The 23,356-nt window shown below is 43.3% G+C and overlaps 1 protein-coding gene across 1 annotated transcript in view; it reads left to right on the top strand.

Annotated features, from left to right (window-relative positions):
- Positions 1 to 23,356, top strand: part of IQANK1 (IQ motif and ankyrin repeat containing 1) — a 478,492-nt gene that overhangs the window by 451,281 nt on the left and 3,855 nt on the right. The window contains 1 exon segment of the mRNA XM_078686619.1: positions 11,057 to 11,185. Coding sequence (XP_078542745.1) covers positions 11,057 to 11,185 — 129 coding nt within the window.

The raw sequence follows: 23,356 nt of genomic DNA on the forward strand, positions 1-23,356 counted from the left end.
ACGATGACAATGCTGTCCCACTACCACTACCTGCTGGAGTCTCTGCACCATCTGACGGCAGATACAGGCGTCAGGAGATCACAGACAACTATTTCTGAGTGAGTACAGATGCACAAACAGGTCAATGTATGTGTTCAGAAATTAAATTTAATAATGTTGCATCAACGTTACTGCACTGATGTGCAACAAAAAAAAAGTTAAACAACAAGGGGTAGGAATGTCCAATGTCCGGGTTGCCTCACCCGCAGTGGCAGTCCTATTTTTTGCTGCGCTTAGCAGGCCCACTGGGATGAACCTCACCCCCTTCAGAATGCCCTGCAGCCTCAGCTGAGCGCCTGCTGCTCCGGCGCGGCTCTGACGCAGCGCTGGCCGGGCTGCTGCGGCTGCTGCTGTCCCCAGCCTCGCCCAGGACGGGATTCACTACGGTGTTGGAGATGAGTAGTGTCTCCATGGCTGTTGTTATACGGCCCATGCCCCTAGTGACCTCGGACATGTTCTGTGTGAGGCTGGCCTCCATGTTTGCCCCACGTTGGCATAGCTGGGCAGTCGCAGCCGCAAGGCGGTTGAGTGACCTGTTCGTGACTCTTGCATCCCTGCGACGACTCAGCTCATGGTCATCCAACCTGGTGCAGAGCTGGGTGATGGCAGTGGTCATTCGGCCAATTGATGTTGCTATTTCCTTGTTGCTGTCAACGAAGGTCTTGAAGCCCTGTGTCATCTCACCCATCTGCAGGTTGTGCAGGCGCAACTGGCGATGGCAGGCCAGGATGGATTTCGCCTGCATCCTCTGTATTGTGACCATGCTGGTCTCCAGCCCTGCGAAGACGCTGCCTCCCGGTGCTGGTATTGGGCTGCTGGTAGCACGTGGCCTACGTGGAATTCTGCTGCCCTGCTGTGTGTGCTCTGGTGTCGCTGGTGTCACGGGGTCTTGTGCAGGAGCCTGACCCGCTGCCCCCTCCATGATGACTAATGGAGCCACTATTCTCCTCCGGGCCGGGGAAGTGGCAGGTGCAGGGTGGCTCTGTGGTGGTGTGTTGTCCGGGGAGAATACCAATGAGGGCGACTGAGACTGAGACAGTCGGGGGGAGTGTGGAGTTGTGAGGGAATGTCCTGTGTCCTCCTCATTTGCCAGGGCACAGCTGTTGTCCTCCTCCTCCTGTGCTGCTGCACTGGTGCTTGCCACCGCCGCACTGGCTGTTGGTGCTGGAGCTGGTGCTGGAGCTGATGCTGCTCCCCCGCCTGATGGTGCCCCTAGGTACAAAGAAGCATTTGTCAAGTGGGTGCTAATGTGTTCCAGTCACAACTATTAAAGCATTGCACGTCTCATTACAAACACGTTGATGCTGTATTACAGTTATTTATCTCATGCTTCTGCTGTGGCATTTTTGGTAACTTTTGCTGAGTACATTTAGCTAGATGCATTGCTCATGTCTGTTGCTAGCAGTACTGGCCTGGGGTTTGGTTGTGCATTGGGTCTGTAGGGGAGGTGTCTGGTATGGTGTGTCAAGTTGCGCATGCTTCTTACCTGTAGCTGTAGCTCGGGATGAGCTATCCAGGTCCCCAATTCCCACGACACTGGCCCTCTCGATGGTGGTCGCCACTAGTTCCTCCAGCTGAGTGAGGGGTGGCGCACGGTTTGTTCCTCCTCCAGTGAGTCCAGCCTGCTTGTGCAGGTCGGCCAGTTTGCGCTTGGTCACGCCACGGATGTCATAAAACCTCTTCTTGAGGTCGTCTAGGCTCCTGTGGGTGACACCAACTGCATTCACTTTCTCCCCGATGTCGATCCACAGCCTCCTCTTGGTGCTCTCCGGGACAGTCAGGGACTGCCTGCCATATAGCTGGGTGTGCACCCTCACCACCTCCTCCACCAAAGTTTGTAGCTCCATGGTGCTGAATTTAGGATTGCGCTTACGCCCTGCCTTCTGGCTCTCTGTGCTGGTGTCCATGTCTCTCAGGGATCCTGCTCACAATGCTGCTCTCTCTGTGTTTGATCAGCTCAGGCAGCTTTCCAGAAAGTTCTGATGAGTTGCACCTGCCTGGGTTGCCACACCCTGTGGGGGAGGGTGCTTACAGCTCATTGGCTGATGTCTTCAGTGTCACTCAACCTGCTCGGCAAAACGGCATTCTCCGAATCGGTATTTTCCGATTCGGTATTTTCCGAATGTGTTCGGTAAATACCGATTCGGAATGTATAATGTCTTCCTATTGGCCTTTCGGCCCATGGGGCGTATTTATTATTCCGATTCGGCGTTTACCGATTCGGTTGGTTCCGCATTTTTTTTTTCCGATTCGGACTTGTCCGACCCGGCCTATACCGAATCGGTAGTTGGCGATTCGGTACGTATCGACTCTCGATACCGAATGCTACCGATTCGGTATTTTTCCGATGATTATTTCCTACATATCATTTTCCGATTTTGAAATACCGATTCGGTACGGATCGGTATTTTAAAATCGGTAAATGCGTTTTACCTACATCGGGCCCTAAGTGATTTGTCCAGAATCACAGGAGGCTTTTGGCGTCATTACCGAGACTCGAACCCAGATCCCCAGGTCCGATGTCGAGCGCCTTAGCCATTAGGCCAGCACCTCTCCTCTTTACTACAGTGTTCAGTGCTAAAGTGCAAGTGCTCCCTGCATAAATTGTAACTATGATTGGTTATCTACAATTGCCATATTTTATTTATTAGTAAGGCCCTAGCACGTTGTACTGTTTGTGCCCAGGGCCTGTAAATCAAATGCTAATAATGTGCCTGCAGCACTGATTGTGCCACCCACATGAGTAAACCAACAAAAACAAAATTGCCAATACTGATAAGTGTGATTCACCAACTTAAATAAGTCCCAGGAACCGAATGATTAATCAGGAACGGGAATTACTATTTGATAGTATTTTATTCATTTCTTTTTGCAGTATTTAACTCCACATTTTATTTCGTAGTACAAAAATGGGGAACAGGATATATTTACAATGGACACTGAAAATAACAATTCTAACATTCATTCAAGGTGCAGGCATATCACAGACAACAGTCTCATATCATACATACTCAGGGAAAAAAGGTGAGGGAAAAAAACAGTAAATACCAAGGTCTACAAATTTTTTTTTAAAAATTGTGCTGAATGTGTTACAAGGTACATTCCTGAAACTTTACATAGTCAAATAAGATTCATTAGAATGAAAAAGGTAATGTACAGGATTGGGCGATGGGTTCAACAAGTTTGATCCCCAGAGGCGTCGGTAGACCAAGGAAGGATGGCCTACGCGTTTCGAATCCCACTTAAATCGTGGGGGATTCTCTTCAGGGCCGTTAGATTTTCTGTACAAAAGAATGAAACAAGAAAAACAGAATGTGAATGGCAAAATTAAGGCCAAACAAAAAGTTCTCATACAACACTTGATAACATACAGGATACCGCCATATGATCCACGCCAGAGGGTGGTTTTTTACACCAGTTTGGAGCCATAGAGATGTCTGGCGGAATGGGGGGTGCCAGGTGGGCAGAGGCTTGAGCAGGCTTAGAGCTGAGCTAATAATGCAAGTAAACCTAAACGGTGACTTATGGCACTGTGATGGTTCCTCACCTTAATTAAAACTGCGGTGGAGTGTGACTATGTGTCGTGAAGACGCTGGAACAACAGAGATTCTATCTGCAATCAGAATGATGTACGGTTTAATTACCTAGTTTGCACAAAGTGAGTCGCTAAAGTAGTAATATTAGCGACCAGAGTACTTGCCTCTATGTCCTCCTGTTTGGGAGAAAACAGTGGGGCCCCCCGCGGGGCCTGCTATCATCAGAGGGTGTCACCACGTCAAAAGGCACTCTCAAAGTTGGAGAAGGGGCGAGACTGGTGTGGTGGAACTGGCCCCTTGTTTAGAGCCTCAACTATACTGCAATAAAAAGATAAAAAATGCAATTGTAAAAATTACTTACACTTACAGTGAGGTAACTTAAGGGACAAAAGCATGTTTTCTTCTAACGATTCTTACCATTGTTCGGTATGATGGCATATTTATAAGGTTGGAGCGTCAAAGAATCACGGCGGTCGAAAATCGATTTGGCCCAGCGTCTCACCGCTCACGTTAAAAACAAGCTGTTCTGCCGAGTGATTGGGCTTTCCTTTTACTGTTTTTTCCAGCAAATCGATTTTCGACCGCCGTGATTCTTTGACGCTTCAACCTTATAAATATGCCATCATACCGAACAATGGTAAGAATCGTTAGAAGAAAACATGCTTTTGTCCCTTAAGTTACCTCACTGTAAGTGTAAGTAATTTTTACAATTGCATTTTCTATCTTTTTATTGCAGTATAGTTGAGGCTCTAAACAAGGGGCCAGTTCCACCACACCAGTCTCGCCCCTTCTCCAACTTTGAGAGTGCCTTTTGACGTGGTGACACCCTCTGATGATAGCAGGCCCCGCGGGGGGCCCCACTGTTTTCTCCCAAACAGGAGGACATAGAGGCAAGTACTCTGGTCGCTAATATTACTACTTTAGCGATTCACTTTGTGCAAACTAGGTAATTAAACCGTACATCATTCTGATTGCAGATAGAATCTCTGTTGTTCCAGCGTCTTCACGACACATAGTCACACTCCACCGCAGTTTTAATTAAGGTGAGGAACCATCACAGTGCCATAAGTCACCGTTTAGGTTTACTTGCATTATTAGCTCAGCTCTAAGCCTGCTCAAGCCTCTGCCCACCTGGCACCCCCCATCCCGCCAGACATCTCTATGGCTCCAAACTGGTGTAAAAAACCACCCTCTGGCGTGGATCATATGGCGGTATCCTGTATGTTATCAAGTGTTGTATGAGAACTTTTTGTTTGGCCTTAATTTTGCCATTCACATTCTGTTTTTCTTGTTTCATTCTTTTGTACAGAAAATCTAACGGCCCTGAAGAGAATCCCCCACGATTTAAGTGGGATTCGAAACGCGTAGGCCATCCTTCCTTGGTCTACCGACGCCTCTGGGGATCAAACTTGTTGAACCCATCGCCCAATCCTGTACATTACCTTTTTCACTCTAATGAATCTTATTTGACTATGTAAAGTTTCAGGAATGTACCTTGTAACACATTCAGCACAATTTTTTTTTTAAATTTGTAGACCTTGGTATTTACTGTTTTTTTCCCTCACCTTTTTTCCCTGAGTATGTATGATATGAGACTGTTGTCTGTGATATGCCTGCACCTTGAATGAATGTTAGAATTGTTATTTTCAGTGTCCATTGTAAATATATCCTGTTCCCCATTTTTGTACTACGAAATAAAATGTGGAGTTAAATGCTGCAAAAAGAAATGAATAAAATACTATCAAATAGTAATTCCCGTTCCTGATTAATCATTCGGTTCCTGGGACTTATTTAAGTTGGTGAATCACACTTATCAGTATTGGCAATTTTTTTTTTGTTGGTTAATTCTTGGCTCAGCCTTACTGATTAGAGCCAGCTCCCTGTTGTTTGACGACCCACATGAGTAGCCCTTTAACCATTTCTCAGACCTGCCACTGCAGTGTCTGTGTGTGAGTTTTGAACTGCCATGTCGACCTGGCAAGTGCACCCACTTGCCAGGCCCAAACCTTCCCTTTTTCTACATCTAAGGCACCCTTAAGGTAGTTCCATGGGCAGGGTGCGGTGTATGTGAAAGGTAGGACATGTACTGGTGTGTTTTACATGTCCTGTTAGTGGAATACTCCCAAATTTGTATTTCACTATTGCAAGGACTATCTCTTATATAGGTTATCATTGGAGCTGCCTTCTAACATCTTACAAGTGTAACTTTGAATTGGGAAGAGATAGAGATTTGGAGTTTGGGTTCCCTGAACTCACACTTTAAAAATACATCTTGTAGTGAAGTTGCTCATTCAACTGTGTGTTTGAAAATGGCATTTTTAGAAAGTGTACTGTATAACAATAAAGGGTACGGCTCTCAAGCAGTAAGGCTGAGCACTCTTAAACCAACAACCAAGAAAAATGCCAATACTGCTCTAAACTTCAAGACATTTCAATCAAGAGATGCAAGAAGCATCAATCCTTACGCTCATTAATAGCTTTTATTTGAATAGCAAACGTTTTTTTCATTTATATCTCAAAAGAAACACTTAGTACATGTGATGGGCTTAAATTAATTGTGAGTGCACAAAGTTCAATGAAGGAAAAAAGAGGGGAAAATAACTTCCACTTTCATTCAAACACTTCAAAACAACCATTCACTCTACACAGGCAACATTCACACTATTCACGATGGGGTCAAAAACATACAACACTTAAAAAATCACAATTGCCCCCCAAAAATGCCAAACAAAACTGCTGTTGATTTCCAATTTTGTAAATGTACCCTATACACTATTTACAACCATTTACATTAGATCCACAGAGTCTCCTCAATTTGGCACAATAACACCAAATTTAAATACTCAGAACAATTGTTTGGCAACAAAACAACGTGGTCTATGCGTTTCGAAGCCCCTTGTTCTTGGGGTTCTCATCAGGACCAAGCATCTCTAATTAGAACACGCCCAATGGTCGAACAATCCAAGATGCTGGGTTGTAAAGAATGATTTTGAAAAATCCTAAGTTGCGCGATTCATTAATTAGTTTCCTCTAATGACAGAAATGTACAGATCAGCGGCGTCCTTCTGCTCCCTCCAGCGCTTGTCTGAAACGGCTCCGTTAAGCTAAACATTCTTAAAGTTTAGAGCAGTATTGGCATTTTTCTTGGTTGTTACTTTTAGAAAGTGGGCATTTTCTTGCTTTACCATTCTGTGCCTCTGCCTGCCGGTGGAATCCACGTCTTTTGGAGGGGGACAGTTAGGCTGTTTGTGCATTCAATCTCGACAGTCACACAAAGGGAGCCGAGGTGTGCGCTGCATATGCTGATGGCCCATCACCAGGCTGATGGGTTTTCCTGAGCTAAAGTGGTGGGAGGAATTGTCACTGACACCTGAATAGAGCTGTGCCTGTCCTCACACAAAGCTGTTTCCACCCCCCTGTAGTGTGTCTGGAGCCAGGTCAGGGAAAAGCAGGACCTTGTGCACTACAAAGACTTTTCTTTTAAGTTTGCCTACTTCAAAGGCAGAACCTGGTATAAGTATTGGAACCGTGACACCATAACATCAGAACATCTCTGGACTAAGAGGAGATTCTTCCAAAAAGAAGAGCTGGAGAAGGAGTGGAGTTGCCACTCTGCTTGTTGCTGTGTTGTGATGGCATGCTGTGCTACTTCTGTTTTGGACAAGGAAAGGACTAGACTTTGCTTTCTTCATCCTGCTTGCCAAGGTTCTCCAAGGGCTTGTGTGTGCTTGCCTCCTGTTGCAAGTGTCAGGGAGATCAAATACTTCATCCACACCTTGTTGCCAGCACTTGGATTCTTCTTCTGTGAGTCATGTGTTGCCAGGTGGTGCCAAAACCAGTACTGGGCCTTTGGAATTGAGTGGTTATGGTGTAACTCTAAGAAAAGCAATCTCAACACTGTCATAGATGCCGCTGCCTGCACCAAAGCCGTGGTCAACCCTCCTGCGAAGAATGACGCATTGACAGTGAAGTCATCACAGCCACGACCTCAACAATGGGGCTTCACGCTGCCTGCAACGTGGCCCAGAGCACAGCTCGTGAAGAGTGTGACACATCGCTTTGACAACATCGCAGCCCCTGGTGTAATGGCGACAGCGCCATCGACTCGGACTTCGATGCCGCTGCCTGCACCCTGGCTGAGGGCACCGCTCATGAAGAGCCCAACGCCTTCCTCAGTCTCACATTGCATACTACAGTTTTTCCGCACTGATGCTGCGTCACTGCCTGCACCGAAACGCTTGTGAAGAGCATAACGCATCATCCAGGACCACATTGCAGCCCCGGCTCCGCCAGCGCTCGTTAACTCTCCATCACAGAGATCGACCTGCACCGAGTGTGACACCAAGTCCTCAACAGCTTCTGGCTGACTTTCGGAACCAATGCCCACCGATACCTCAAGTCAAGATTTCATTGCAAGGTCCCCAACCCCAGTTCATTTCCAAAGGTATTGTTTTGCGGGTCTTCCCGACGCCGCACGACTGAACTTTTGGATTTGTGTTGCTCATGACGCCTTGATAGTCCCAGTTGGTGCTATAAACTTCAAGAAACTGTATTTTTACTCTATTCTTGTAAAATTCATATCTGTACTTGTGTATGTTGTACTTTTATCGTTTTGGTCTTGTTTTATTCAGATAAAGATTGGTTATTTTTCTAAACTGGAGTGTTGTCCATTTGTAGTGTTTTCACTGTGTTACTGTGCATTTTGTACAAATACTTTACATATTGCCCCTGAGATACGCCTGACTGCTCGTGCCAAGCTATCAAGGGGGTGAGCAGGGTTTATCTTTGGTGTGCAACTCCCTTACCCTGAATAGAATAAGGGTTCCTACTTGGACAGAATGCAAATCCCTGCCAATTAGAGACCCCCATTTCTAACACTCCTTAAAACCTGTGACTAAGTCCTCATTCTGATATGTATTCCACCTAAGCGCTTTTGCGCTCCCTATACTCATATGTACGTAGGTTCAAGAGATGTAGCCTAAAGGTCACAGCTACACTACACTCTACTCTACCTCCTTCACCACAATCTACCCCACTCCAATCCACTCAACGAGAGTCTTCTCCAATCCACCCTAATCTATTCCACTCCAATCTACCACACTCCACTCTAAACCCAAAATACCCTACTCCTTCAGTTTATCCCAATCTAACCTACTCTAACCTACACCACTCCACCCCAGTCTACCCCACAATCAATCCAACTCCACAACATTCTACCCGAATCTACTCCACTCCAATGTACCTCACTCCAGTCCAGCCAATGTATCCCACTCTTCCCCACCCCAATCTACTACTTTACCCCAACACCCCACTCCTCTCCCCTTCAATATATCCCAATATGCCTCACTCCACCCGTCTACTCCACCACAATCTACCTCAATCCAGCCCACCCAACCTACTCCAATCCACCCCAGCCCAATCTATCCCACTCCATTCTACTCGACTCCACTCCAATACACCACACTCCACTCTACCCCACTCACTTCACACCATTTCACTCTACCCCATTCCACTTCAATCTACTCCAATCAATTCCACTCCACACTACGCCAGTCTACCCCATTCTACTATAATCTACACCAACCTACCCCACTCCAATCTACCCCTCTCCACTCTACCCCAACCTAACCCACTCCACTCTACCCCACTCAATTCCAATCAACCCCAATCTACTCCATTACACACCACTAACCTTTAGCCATGCTGAACAGCAGCCACACTGGTGTACAACACGGCTAAAACACCTTGCCAAAGCTAACAGCTCTCGAATAGGTGAGACCTATTGGCTTTGCCAGTGCTTGTTCTCGACACTCCTGCCCGGCCTCCTCAAGTGAGGCTAGAACAAGTGCCCATGCCGTCTATCTGAACATTGTCTAGTGACACTTAGTTTCACAAACTGCTGCTGTCACACAAACAGTGTCTGGGCTCATGTGCGCCCCTTCCCTTCACGCTGAGTGTAGGCCTATCTGTCCCTTGAGCAATGTGATACCACAAGTCACTTTTCATTATTTTATCAAGTGACTACGTGCAAGATATTCATATGAAAGTTGTGTTTTGACGTAAGAACGTGTCTGGGTAAGAAAATGAAGCACAGTACAATGCGGTGAGATTACAGCCCCCCTCATATCTTAAAGTGATAATATTTAAACCTTAATTTTATGAAGCATAAACCATTTTCCAGACCAGATGCCACAATTGAGCGAACCCAGTTGATTATTTTTTCGTGCCTTTTAGACGTGGTAGGGCACGGCTGTAGGGATGTTTCACATTTCTCCGTGTACGTTGTACCTTTTAGACCGGGAGCACATGCGTAAGTAAGTGAAACAGAAAGGGCGGCAGGACAGAGAGTGCAAAGCGCCAGCGCAAGGGTCGGAATAGAGCAGGAATCACGTAAAAGGCAGAAGGATGAGGTGAGGCGAGAATCACTTGAGACAGAGTCCATCAATAGAGCAGGCAGCACTGGAAGGGCATGATGGGACAAGCTTATCAGGAAGCAGATCTGTTGGGCTTACACAGAGATATGGGAAGGAGTACAGGAGCTGGAAAGAGAGAGAGCGGGAAATACAAGAAGCAAAGGTATAGGCAAAGTGTACAGGATGGTCAGTAATTCAAGGGCAGGCACCACTTCACCTCTCAGAAAACCAAAGTACATTGGCAAGTGAGAGAGGACCAAAAGCACATCTGGGATCCAGTAGAGCAGGAAGAACCGACTTGGCAGAAAGGACATTATAATGTACAGGGTCGTGGAAGATTAGTTAGGAGCCCCTGCTTGTGGGGAGATGGCGAGTTTAATACGAAGGAAACACCTGACTCAAATGGCATTGGATTCGATTAGTACAAATATTGATATTAAAAAAGAACAGTGTCCTGATCGTGCTAGAAAGAAATAGGCCAGCCCTAAAGCACAGGTAAGAAAGGGCAAAGGGACGGAGGAGTGAGTAAAGTAACACAGCACTTCGAGGAAGAGGTTCGAGCACATATGGGGCCATGAAGTGCACATAAAAAAGAAACAAGGTAGGACATCTATATAGTGCTGAAAGATTAATGTACACCAGAGCGCATTGATGCACAGTAAGGCCAGGACAGAGCGATAGCTCCAGGGAGAAAGAGGCAGGGTGAGGGTCTGTTTTACATCTGGGTGGTAACAGAAATTCACAAATTGCTGAAGTAACTGATAGATCTAAAAAAGAATCCACCAGTTTACTTTCCTCTACCATAGAATAGTAGATCTAGGGAATGCAACCAGTGTTTTCTCTTTGGGTTCAGCACTTTCTTCCGATATCAGAACATTGTCCATTACCACCTAGAAGTAAACCATGCCCCTAGAATCGAAAGAGTCAAACAAGTAATGTGTAGCAGTGTGAAAGCCACACTAGGCATAAAATTGAAAGGCAAGGAAACTCAGGAAAACATGTTTCTGAAAAAGACTAGAAATGCAAACATGTTTCGGCATCTCTTTAAATATGACATGTCTTCTGCAGGTATGGCAAGCCACTGGTTTTTGACATGATGGAGGTCGACATGTTTAATGCAGTGAAAAGGCAGCTCGATTACATAGAGGAGGGTCTCTCCGAGGCACTTTTTAGCAAGAAAATACTGCAGAATGAACGGTAAGAGTGGCAGCTTCCAGCATACTGAAGAAGCCTACATTTATCTCTGTTCCTAAACTATCAGTCTGCTAAAACATTGAAATGGGCAGGTGATATACTTTCAGATCTTTGAGGAATGCATCGCCTGTAAGATTTCCACATTGATGGCCTCATCATTAGTGTTCCTGGTCCTTTGTTTTGATCGCTGCTGGGTAGTGGGTTCTCTGTGGGATATAATAATACACACACTATATGCCATGAAGGACTAAACCTCTCCCTCGTCTCAATTTTTTAGGATAACATTCTAGATTTCTTTTCTCCTAAGTTAACAGAAAACGATTATCTAAGTACCTTTATTATGCAAACGATGGACTCTTTTTTTGAAGTTCATGCAGTGTAATATTTAAAAGCACTTGGTCTACCAGATCATTAGAATTAGCCACTTCATAGATTAATGTGCTGCACTGAACTACTCTCCAAGCATGGGTGAAAATCATTTGCAGGGAAAATGTAGTTTCCTTGTGTCTCAGAAAACAAGGTTTCAAACACGCTAATGAGAGCACAGAAAGTATGAAAGGCCTTACCCCTCAGCTCTGTTTTAAAGTGTCGTTTTTCAATAATCCCAGATCTCTTTACGACTTTTTTTTCATTGTCCCAATAATTCTTTTTTTTTTTTTTATTCAACTACCTCCTTCCTTTTTTTTAATCTAAGTGCCCCCGAAGGAAAGCGTCTATTTTTTCCCTAATATCACTTGGTGGGGTGGGTTTGAGTCCAGGGGAAAACAAACGGATGGCTAACAATCTTAAACTGTCTCTGTATTTATTCCATATGCATGGCTGCACAACGTGTAATTTAATGCTCCTAATGTTTGGCAGATTCAAATGTACAACACCCAGGCAGATGCATCTGTAGGGTGTCTTTGATCTTCTCCTAGGACAATAAGCAGAAAGGCATTTTTTTGGGTTGAGGACATTCCATTCCATTAATCTCATTTCTCAGACTATTCTGTGTTCTAGAATAGGCTTCTTGGAAATAGTTTTTCTTATAATTTCCCTTTTCTTACAAGGCCACGTTATAATGCGTATATATCTAATCGCCATGTCTTGATAGCCAAGTGCCAACTACTGCAGAATCAGTGTCTGCAATGACTGGTTTGGGAACCAGAGCCCTTTATATCCAATTTGTCTTTATGGGACAATTCTGTCTCAGGGACTTAGATTCTTCAGGTATTTAGAGGCTAATCAGTAGTCATCTAAGAGAAAGGGATTTGTAATAAGCTACTTTTGAAGAAAAACATGCAACATTTTAAGATATTCTGAGTCACATTATATAATATAGATGGATAAAAGACACAGAGATTTTAGGAAGTAGCCACATATCAAACCAAAACTAAGATTGCAGTGAGCATAACAAACAAAAAATTTGCATTTTACTGTTAAGAAACATTGAAATGCTACCAGTGGTCTGCATCTTTGCCATTTTCATCATTACAATTCTCCTCCTAATCATTTTCTTACTCTGCCCCCTGCTGTATGGGGGTGGAAACTCCCTCATACATACCTTGCCGTCCAGGGGAGTTGGATCGCAGTGGTGTCCTGTCTTAAAGTGAATATGTTGTTCCGGATGTACTTGCTCTGCGCTGATAAATCTGGCAATTAATGTTCATATTCATTCCTTGGTGCTGGCAGGTCAGTAGGTACCCACAGCTCCCTTGTTGCAGAGACGTCAGTAGGTATTAACATCTGCCTTGTAGCCAACGGGTCAGTAGGTACTCACAGCTCCCTTGATTCCAACAGGTCAGAAGATACTCACATCTCCCTTGATGCCAACAGGTCAGTAGGTACCAAGAACTCCCTTTGTGCTGACATGATGGTTGCCGATGAAAGCCTCATTACTGAAGAAGACCGCCGGGTGGGAGAAAAAGATCAGAAGGCTCAAAAGGCATCTCTTGTGCTGGTGGAGAAGCATCAGCCAAAGTGCCAGAGAAAAACACTGGGGCGAGATGTACTACGAAATTTTGCATTCACACGGCGCCGATTTACAGAATTGGGGCGTAGTCAACGACAAAAATGCTTTTTCAAATGTACAAAAGGCAAAATTTGATTTGGTAACTTGTTACCGAATTGCAATTTGCAATTTGGTTTCTAGAAGGTGCACGATTAGGGCATCCCTTTCAAAAACTGAATTGGTATGGTATGTATTACTGTTTTGCGTGTGAATTCCGGTCACAATACAGTAATATTTTACCACCAGTTTTAAAGTGGTGGTAACTGATTCGCAAATAAGAAGGGGCCCCCTTAGAACCTCTTCCCCTTTGAGAATGTTAAAAATATATATTTTTTAAAGCAGAAAGCGGTATGCTGGACAAACACCTGCTCTTAAAGAATGAAGCTTACAACACAAGTCCTAAAAAACGACGAGGGGAGGGGACAACCTAGTAAGGCAGTATGCAAGTGATATCATGGCGAGTGATGACATCACAACCTATTACCTCACAGGAAGTGATATCAGAGCTTATGTCCTCACAAATGTTTATCAGGTCTATCATGAGTACACTTGAGTGCATTACAATATTTAACAAATTAGATTTTGTGTCAGGATTGCGCCACAAGCATGATGCAACCCCAACGCAAAATCTGGGCCCTAACTTATACATTTAGTTTTTAAAACTCTGCCACAAAGAATTTGGCAGCAGGGAGAACTGTGATGTATTCCTATAGGTCCTGAATCGATCCCCCTATTCCTGACCCTATTCTGGTTAGTAAACTAACAAGTTAACTAGTAATCAGCCCATGAGGCAGAAAATCCCCATGATGCAGATACCGTTATCTGACGCAGTCACACTACGGCACAGGAACGTGTTATCTGATTAGGTCATAACGCTTGCGATCTAATTAGACAAGCGATATTCCTCCAGCCCCTGATAAGGCATACGGAGTTCTCATAACAAATCAAACCTATGACAACCTGGGCAAAACCCTGCGGCCATTGTTTTGATTTCACCGAGAACTTCATTAAAAGAATGTGCTAACGAGCAAGTCGTATGACATCCTTATTGACGTATCTATGTCCATCCTTACGTCAATCTCGGCACCTTAAAGGTATAAATATTACCGATATTGCCCTATGCAAACACACGCGTGGTGACGAGACGGAGCAGCCATACTTGCCGAAGCGAAGAGCAGAGCAGACCCCGCTGGCGCAGCCCCGCCTTCCTGACGCGCTGAGAGAAGCTGCTTTCTCCTGCCGAGAATTCCAGCCCCGGCGTTTCTGGGCAGCCCTCGCAGGCAGCCTGGAATATCGAGACCAGAGAGAGAGATACCATCCCTCATTCATCCTAACTTCCAGGTACAGAACTGAATAACCCCTCACAGAGAATTCTTTAGTTATTCACTTGGCAAAAACAAACTTAACTTAAACTGTAACTTTCTATTCCCGCCCACGTATTAGGCTTAGGTCAGGTACACGGGGTAGGCGTATTTAGAAACACCAGTTGAGTACGTTTAGTCAAATGTATATGTGTATGTAATATATTTTATTCATTTTAAAACATCTTATGGCTTAGAAACCATATCAATGTTTTTACAGTATTATTTTATACTATTGCTTTTAATGTATGCACTTTACTTAACTATAAGTATTGCAATAATATCGATCCATTTCTCTTGTACGAGAAAAGAGACTGATCAATAAATAACAACTTTTTATTGAACACGCCCGTCTCTTCCTTTTCTCTACATTCTGATGAGACTAAGAATGCACGTACTGACTGAGTAAAATAAATTGCCTTTTGTTCACACGACTCTCGAGATATACTCTTGATTAGGGGAGAGCAAAGTTGTCATGTTCTATGGTTGTCAGAAACTAAATCCCTTCTTGTCTAATCAGGGGAGTTAATTCTTTCCTGAACATTCGAGAAAGTTTCTAGTGAACTCTGAGCTAAGCTGGCAAACCCAAAACTTTAAGTCTAGTATCGACAGTAGTAGACCTAGTTAACGTCTGGTCTAGGCCTTTACTATTGTAGGTATTATTCCAATGCGCAGAGCCTATTGGGATGATAGGAACTACACTACATGGCGCCCAACGCGTTTGGAAAGGGCGATAAAACTAACGTAAGACATTTAGAGTAACTCAGTCGTGCTTTCTCACTCAGACCCCTTTTCCCATAATACTCCAAAGACGTCTGGAGTGGGTGAAAGGTAATATCCGCCAGACCTCGCAGGAGGGAACTCCTATGTATGGTTCTTGGTATAGTCAACGTTGAAGGATACACAGTTCCAAAATATTGTGCATCTAATCTTTGTTTCCACAAGAAACCTGATCTGCAAACAAACAAAATAACCTTTTGGACAGTAAAATGTCAGACAATGAGGATGAAAGAGAGGCAGTTAGATTAGCAACTGAACTCGCAGCAGCTGACGCTACCATGCAGGCAGCAGACGAGGATATAATACTCATCCCGGTCATCAAAAGGAGATCTATAACTTTAAAACTTATAGAAAATGGACTGACACCTAGAGGTGGCACAGTCATATTCGTAATTGAGGCACACAAATATCGGCAGACAGAGGTATACTATTCATGGATACATTTTCCAGCAGCAAATGCTGTAACAAAGTACTTCCACTATTACAAAATAGAGGAACCTCCTGAAACGTACACTCCTTTCGAGGAGGTGGAAGTACCACTCAACTTTCAAGAGCACCTGCTCTTATTTGATGGCGCCCTAAAACATAACAATCACATCACCAGGCTCGGTCCTTTAGGTAGACCAGGAGCAACGTGGCCGGTCCTAGCCGGATACACACCACATCCAGACATCGAAGGGATGTCTGCAGCAGAGCTGTTAACACAGCTAAAACAATTAATAAAAATACATAGACAATTAGTCCAATATGTGATGCGGACTTCAACAATTCAGCCAGCGATTAAACTTCCACAGCTGACCCCTCACCAGGGGAACACAAATAAAATTACACCACAGAACATCCAGTCCTGTCTAGGGAAGGTACCGGCTAAACGGGAACAAATACCATTCTGGTTGGCACAGAAAATCACCCAAATAGAGGCGGTGTTTCCTGACACCACCCCATTAGAAAAACACATGATTCTGACTATCTGTCTCCCAATAGGAATCGCACCACACATAGAGGACTGTGACACTTGGGGTACAGTCTTTGCTTCCATCTACACAAAAACGCACGGTGTTCCATCCATTTCGGTAATACCAGATGTGCTAAAACAAATTCAAGATGAATATGGTCCAGAACCCGCTTTAACTCTTGGTATGAAATTACTGAAAGACTTCAAGCAGGTCTCGGCTATACTATTAGCCAACATAAAAGGAGAAGCAGCAAACGTGGCGATCCGCCAGAGGTTAAAAGAGACAGATATAGCAGACCAACCAGCTGAAATAGCCAGAATCATAGAAAAATCCTATGAGGAACTAGGCAGAGATAGTTTAGGTGGGATACCAGTAAAACCACAACTGATTGAAAGTCCTGAAAAAATATTTTATAACAATAAATCTACATCACCAAAAAAGAACTGGGATGGAAACAAACAATCCAATCCTAAAGAAAAGAAATTCCAGTCCAGAGGAAGGTCTCCTAGGCGAAGAGAAAAATCTCCGAACCAGAGACACAGGTCACCACAAAGTGACCCCTCTGGGAATAGATATAACCTTAGAAATAGGGATAATATAAAAAAGCCTGATAGATATCAAGACATTGATACACGTCCCTCTCAATCTTTTCAGACTTCCTCGCAGAAATCGGAAAGAAGAGGACGATCAGAACAAAGAGAAGAGCACGCCAAGTCCAAAGACAAGGAACCTGCTCAGCTAAAAAAGAAATTACAATTTCCAAAAAAGAAGGTAGCCAGTATCAAGGTAGTTAACAATGCCGAGAATACTGAGGACACAACTGAAAAACGGGGAATGGGCTCAGACAATGCTAGACAGCGCAGCAGAAGTGAGCATAGCTCGCAAAGTCCTTATGAATCATCTGGAGACAGTGGACACGAATGAATATCTTCAAGTGAAAACTGCGGACACCAGAGTTAGCAAACCTCACAAAATATACGAAATAACATTGCATATAGAGGGAGATAAGACTAGGAAAATAAGGGGACTATTTTGGGATAATCTCTCCAAGGGCTATGATATCCTTTTGGCTGAAAAAGACTGGCCACCAGAGTTTGTCAGGGAGTGCCCTCATGGCGAAGAAGTAATTATGCCTGCCTTCTCAAATCAAATTCCAATTCATAAAAAATACACACTTGCTAGAAAGTGGGCAGTGGCTCTAGCTCCTGCTTTATATAAAAATCACGTGGGATGGGATGAGGACTCTCCTCCTCACAAAATCCAGTTAAAATCACAACCTACTGCACAAAGGCAGTACCCAATTAAGCAAGAAGCTAAAAAACAGGTAAATGAAATACTAGATCAGCTAGAATACCAGGGGGTGATTGAAACTTGCACCTCACAAATGAACAACCCTTTGTTTCCGGTCTCCAAACCAGACAATTCATATCGTCTAGTTTTGGATTACCGACACCTTAACACATGTTGCAAAACTTTTGCAGTGCAAAACTCACACAGTGCTGCACTAATGAATAACATAGTGCGCAAAAAATACAAAACAACCTTGGACATCTCTAATGGATTCTTTTGTCAAAACATAGCACCAGAGAGCAGATATTTAACTGCATTCTCAATAAATGGCACTCAAAAACAATTCTGTCGGTTAGCCCAGGGGTACAAGAACAGCCCGGGAGTATTCTCAGCGAGAGTAACAGAATTACTACAACTATATGACGATGAAGCATTATCTTATGTCGATGACATTTACTTAACAGATGATGACTTGGAGACTCACTTGAAGAGAGTGAACACCATAATACTTGGGTTCGCAGCAGAGGGTTACAAATTCAACTTTAAAAAATCCAGAATTGCCCATCTGACAGTCCTGTTCTTAGGATATGAGTTATCAAGTGAAGGCAAAAGCCTGGCTGACAATTTCCTAGAGAAATGTGCCGTAATCCAAGCACCTAGAACACTAAAAAACCTACAGTCGATTCTAGGCTTCCTAAATTTCGGAAGAACATACATTGCAAATTACGCAGAAAGGGTGAAACCCCTTTATGATCTGATAAAACCAGATTTTAAAAGAACCAATTGGACTCAAATACACACAGAAATTTTGAGATCTCTACAAACAGACATGCTAATTAAGACAAAATTAGAAACACGTGATAACACACGCAATCTTGTGATTCGAGTCATCCCAGGGAGATGCGGATTCACATACCTGACCTCTAATGAGGGAGAAAAGGTACCGATTGCATTCAAATCACCCTTGTACACAGAAGCTGAAAAGAAGTTCAGCAGTACAGAAAGAATTGTTCATGCAGTTCAAACCGCAATAGCTAGAGGAAAAGATCAAGCTGACGGTAGACATATCACAGTCAGAACAGCAGAATCAGCCTTTGAGGCACTAACAACACCGTGTAATTTACCAACAACAACATTGAATCCAAAGTGGATACAATGGGTGAATTCAATCACAACGGACAAAGTATACTATTACTTTGATCCAGAACTAGAAGAATTAAAAAATCTAGAATATGAAAAAACATATCCTCTGCCAATCGATATTCTGCCTTTACGACATTACGCCTGTGTAATTTATACAGACGGACATGCTCAACCTCCCGTTTGGGGAGAACAAGCATACAACCCCGCATGTGGGATTACAAAAGAAGTGTGGCGCGGAGGTAAACTAAAACCTCTATTAACAAAAACACACTCAGTAGAAACTAATTCAGAACAACAAACTGAAATATTAGCTTTGAAAATGGCGCTAGATAATGCGGATCGCGAATTCCCGACACTTATAGTGTCAGATTCATATTACTGCGTCAAATCATATAACAAGGATTTGCAGACATGGATTCAAAACGGTTACAAAGATGACACAGATGCAACAATAAAGCAGAAACTGCTCTGGGAACAAATAGCTCTTTTGAAAAAAGAACTACCAAAGACTCACGTGACACACTCACTGAGTCATCAGCGTGATGGCGTTCACGTTGCAGGGAATTCATTGGCTGAAACAGCCACAGCGGCAGCAACTAAATCGGCTCCCGTAGTTCGAAAAAAGCGTACATTAAAATACATTGACGGTGAAACAGTGCTGGCAGTGAAAACGTCATCTAAAGGCGACTGCTCAGCGTTACCGATCAATTATCCACTCAATTATACATACTTAATCGATGCAAACTCCGTCCCTTTTGCTCGAATCCCTGGAGTGGGGGATAGGGTGATTCCAAACATGGACAGGAGAAACTTGTTAATCACAGACGCACATATGGGCGAGGGTCTCAGACACCTCAAACTAAAAGATTCTCTGAAAGAATTACAATCACGGTACTGGTGGCCAGGCATGAGTCTGCGTCACACCATGTTTGTAAAAAACTGCCCAAACTGCAACAGAGATCGCAGTGGGGAGAGAAACAGTTTAATACCTCATCGTTTTACTCCGGAAAAAATCAAGAGTAAAAAGGAAGGGTTGCGATTAACATATACAGGCTAGTTTCCACTTATAATGTAGATCACCAGCACTCGGCTGACGTCCGGACTGTTATACAAAGATTTGCGAGTCTAAATGGCATATACGCTAAGAGCATGCTACGTTTGACCATTGTCTTCACTCTAGCACTCCAGCCTGAGGGGAAACATGACCAAATGAGCATAGTCCAGCGGCAATCTTCTCACTTCCTTCCTGAGGGTACGGGATGGTGTAAAGAAAAAACCAAGGCATAAAGCAATCTATAGCGGAAAGGGTATTAGGTTCGGGAGCTGGGTGGGTCAAACATCTAATAAGTGTCCAACGTAGTCTAAATAACTTGCCAAGAAATTCTCTGAAGGGATTCAGTGCGTACGAATTATTATTTGGAACTAGGATGATGATCTCTGACATTGATAGTCAGACTTCAGTGGTGAAAGAAAAAAGCTTTGATATCAAAGACCGTTTGGCTATTTTGCAGGACTTAAACAAAACAAGAAAAGACCTGAGCAACATAAAGTTGAAACAACAGCCAACAACCACTGAAGAACCACCACCTGTCCCAGCAAGACCTGTCTGGATTCCAAAAGTCGGGGATCTAGTCAGGGAGAAGATCGCGGTAAAGAAGGAATTTGGGCCTTCTTACAGAAAAGCAGTTCCTTTGTTGTCTGTCAACGGGACAAGATCAGTTGTACTACCGCCACTTGCTGGAAAAAAGGAGAACCGAGTTGTATCAATCGACCTGGTAAAACCACAACATGTGGCCGATAACAAACAGTAGGCCAAGTGGACTCCCAATAAGTAGCAGAACACCTAGGTTTGCTACCAGTACAGAGGTCCTAACGAAAAGGCTCATCACATTCGAAACGCCTACAGAAGAACAACAAGGACTATGCAACAATGCAATAGAACTCAGACCTCTGAAACCCCAAATAAAAACATTTAGCAGGGACACACCAATCTATAATGAAGTACCAAGTGAAAATGCAAGAAAAAGAAATCCTGAACCAATTGGAACAATTGACAGAACTGCATCCGGCTACTTCATAAACTTCGATGATTCCTCTGAAGGCTTCAGTGAATCAAAAACACAGCCATCATCAAAAACCTTTAAAGATAAAGCTAAAGAACTTTTGAAACAACTGAAAGAAACATATCTGATTTCTCCATGGATTGAATTTTGGGTGGGTTTTGGTGCATTTATCCTCATACTTTGGCTCATCATGGTACTAACTTTGGGACGCTTCATTGAGGGAAAATATGCTAAAATGGACACAGCAAGTCAGAAAATCAACTTGATCCTCAAACCACACACATCTTCACACGTCGAGAAAAGAGAACTTTCTTCAGCCAACTTCACAGCCAATCCGATACCTGGTGGGGTAGCCTGGGACAACACTGACTATGAAATTTATGGTCCGGTCGAAATCCTGAAATATCCACACCAAATTAAGATCTCATTGAGTGACTTTGCAAAACCAAGCTCATTTGCTGATGATTGGGACTTCGAAAGCATTAATAATATGATGTCTGACTTAGTAATGTCTGCTAAATTTACCAAACATGATTATTTGCAGGGTTCTACAAATTATGATAGTATGTACTGTTATAACCATTATGGTAACCATTTTCTACATAAATCTGCACAGCCTAGAAATGTTTTAAATTATAATCAATGGGAACATTGTGCAACCCCTCCCAAAGGAAGCTCAAGAACCTTCTATGACAAATATTCATACTTTTCAGGTTTTAACACAAGTAATGCTGAAGCATTCTATTTTAAATTGTCTAACAAGACAGGAACCAAGACCATGATAACCAACACAATATTGATTTATTCAGACTCATTTTTTGAAAAATTGAATACCTTTGGTTTTGATTATTGGGACAAAAATGTTGAATTGAAAAGTGTTTGGGGTACAAAAGATTGGCAAGTACAGGGTATAGAAGCTTTGTTTAGAGCCTGCATGATCCCAGAACAAATGATATTTTTAAATGACACTGTTCAACAAACCACCTGTCTTGGCCTAGCCAAAATCAAAGATTTAATTAAACCGTCTATTCCAAAACCAACAATGTTTAGCAACACTTCTACAGATGAAGAGATAGACGTAAACCATATATTAAACCAAAACAGAACACATCCTGATTGGAAACAGTGGTTGATCTGGCCCACAGATACTAATAACTGTCAAGACAGATTCCTGAATAAAATACAGGGGTTCAAAATGACCAGGCCAGACCCTAGATATCCCCAAAGACATCACCCAGGGATAATAACCACCTACAGTGTGGGCAAATTATGCCTTCAATGGCTGCAAACTTCCACACTGGCAGAAATTAAGCAACACCTAACTTTACTTACTGATGGTGCTGACTTGCGTGATTTCATAATGGGACCACGCAAACAGCGTCAAAAACGTTTCATAGCAGCCTCTGTATATGCAGCATACAATGAGGCCTGGAAGGTTACTCAAATTGAAACAGCAGAGAGAATACGGGAAATTGACCGTATTAATTTGGAAAAATCACTTTCTGTAGTGGACAATGGGTTAATGACTCTGTCCTCCAGAATTTTTTCTTTGGACAGCATTGTGTCTTCAGCAATCGACATATTATCGCAGGACTTACTGTTATTACAACACGGTCAGTCACAATTGCGTTCTATTGTACAGCTTGGCTGGACGTTACAAAATCTGCGTTCAGGCTATGTGCCTTGGCGTTTAATCAACACAACGTCACTATTCCAAATCTTTAACCTTACTGATAGACAAATCAGTATGGCGCAAAGGGGTGCTGATTATACAATCCTGAGCATTGAGAAACTTGAGAGATTACCAATGACAATGTCAGAACGACCTGTCAGTGAATGGATAATACATGGGATAATTAATATTCCAATTTCAACCTTCAGGTTTCAATACTGCCAAAAATATATACAGGCTGGCATGTACGAGAAATTGGGAAAGGGGTACCTTAAAACAATATGGAACCTGCCCTATTCACATGCATGTGTCAGTAATAAAGGACAGAAAGTGTTTCTTAGTGGCAATAATTGTGCTATGTCACTAAGCGGCACACTTCTGTGTAACGGAATTAGTTTGCATGGAGCCTGTGAAGGGAATTCATACAACCTTTCATGTCACCAGCAAGGCGCACCTGCAACAGAAATAGAACCATTCTTTCAAAGACTCTATAATGGGAGTTACATTCTAATTGTAGACCGCAGATGTTGTAGTCTTATGCCCGGGACTCCTTATCTAGTAACTACGACTGCGAAGGTCAAGTGCTGTGGACGCTCGTTGTTCCCCAGCTCCTTTCCAGACAGGGAGGCAAGGGCATGGCCCAATTTGAAAATTACTTCTATTCGAATAGATACTTTAAGCAGAATGAAAACAGTGCTTCTTCAGACGCCTACCAGGCTCTCGTCATCAAAAGAAACATATGATCTACAAGTCGCAAGGACGACTGCAGAGATACATTCATTGTTATCAACTAATTCCCCCATACATTTCACGGAAATTCTAAATGAAATCTTAAATATTTCTGATACCAATGGGATCTCAAAGGTATTTAAGACAGTATTTTCGATGGCGTTAACACCATTCAAAGCCATACTGGGTA

Source organism: Lissotriton helveticus, chromosome 4_1, assembly GCF_964261635.1.
Source record: "Lissotriton helveticus chromosome 4_1, aLisHel1.1, whole genome shotgun sequence".
In the NCBI taxonomy this organism is placed as follows: domain Eukaryota; kingdom Metazoa; phylum Chordata; class Amphibia; order Caudata; family Salamandridae; genus Lissotriton; species Lissotriton helveticus.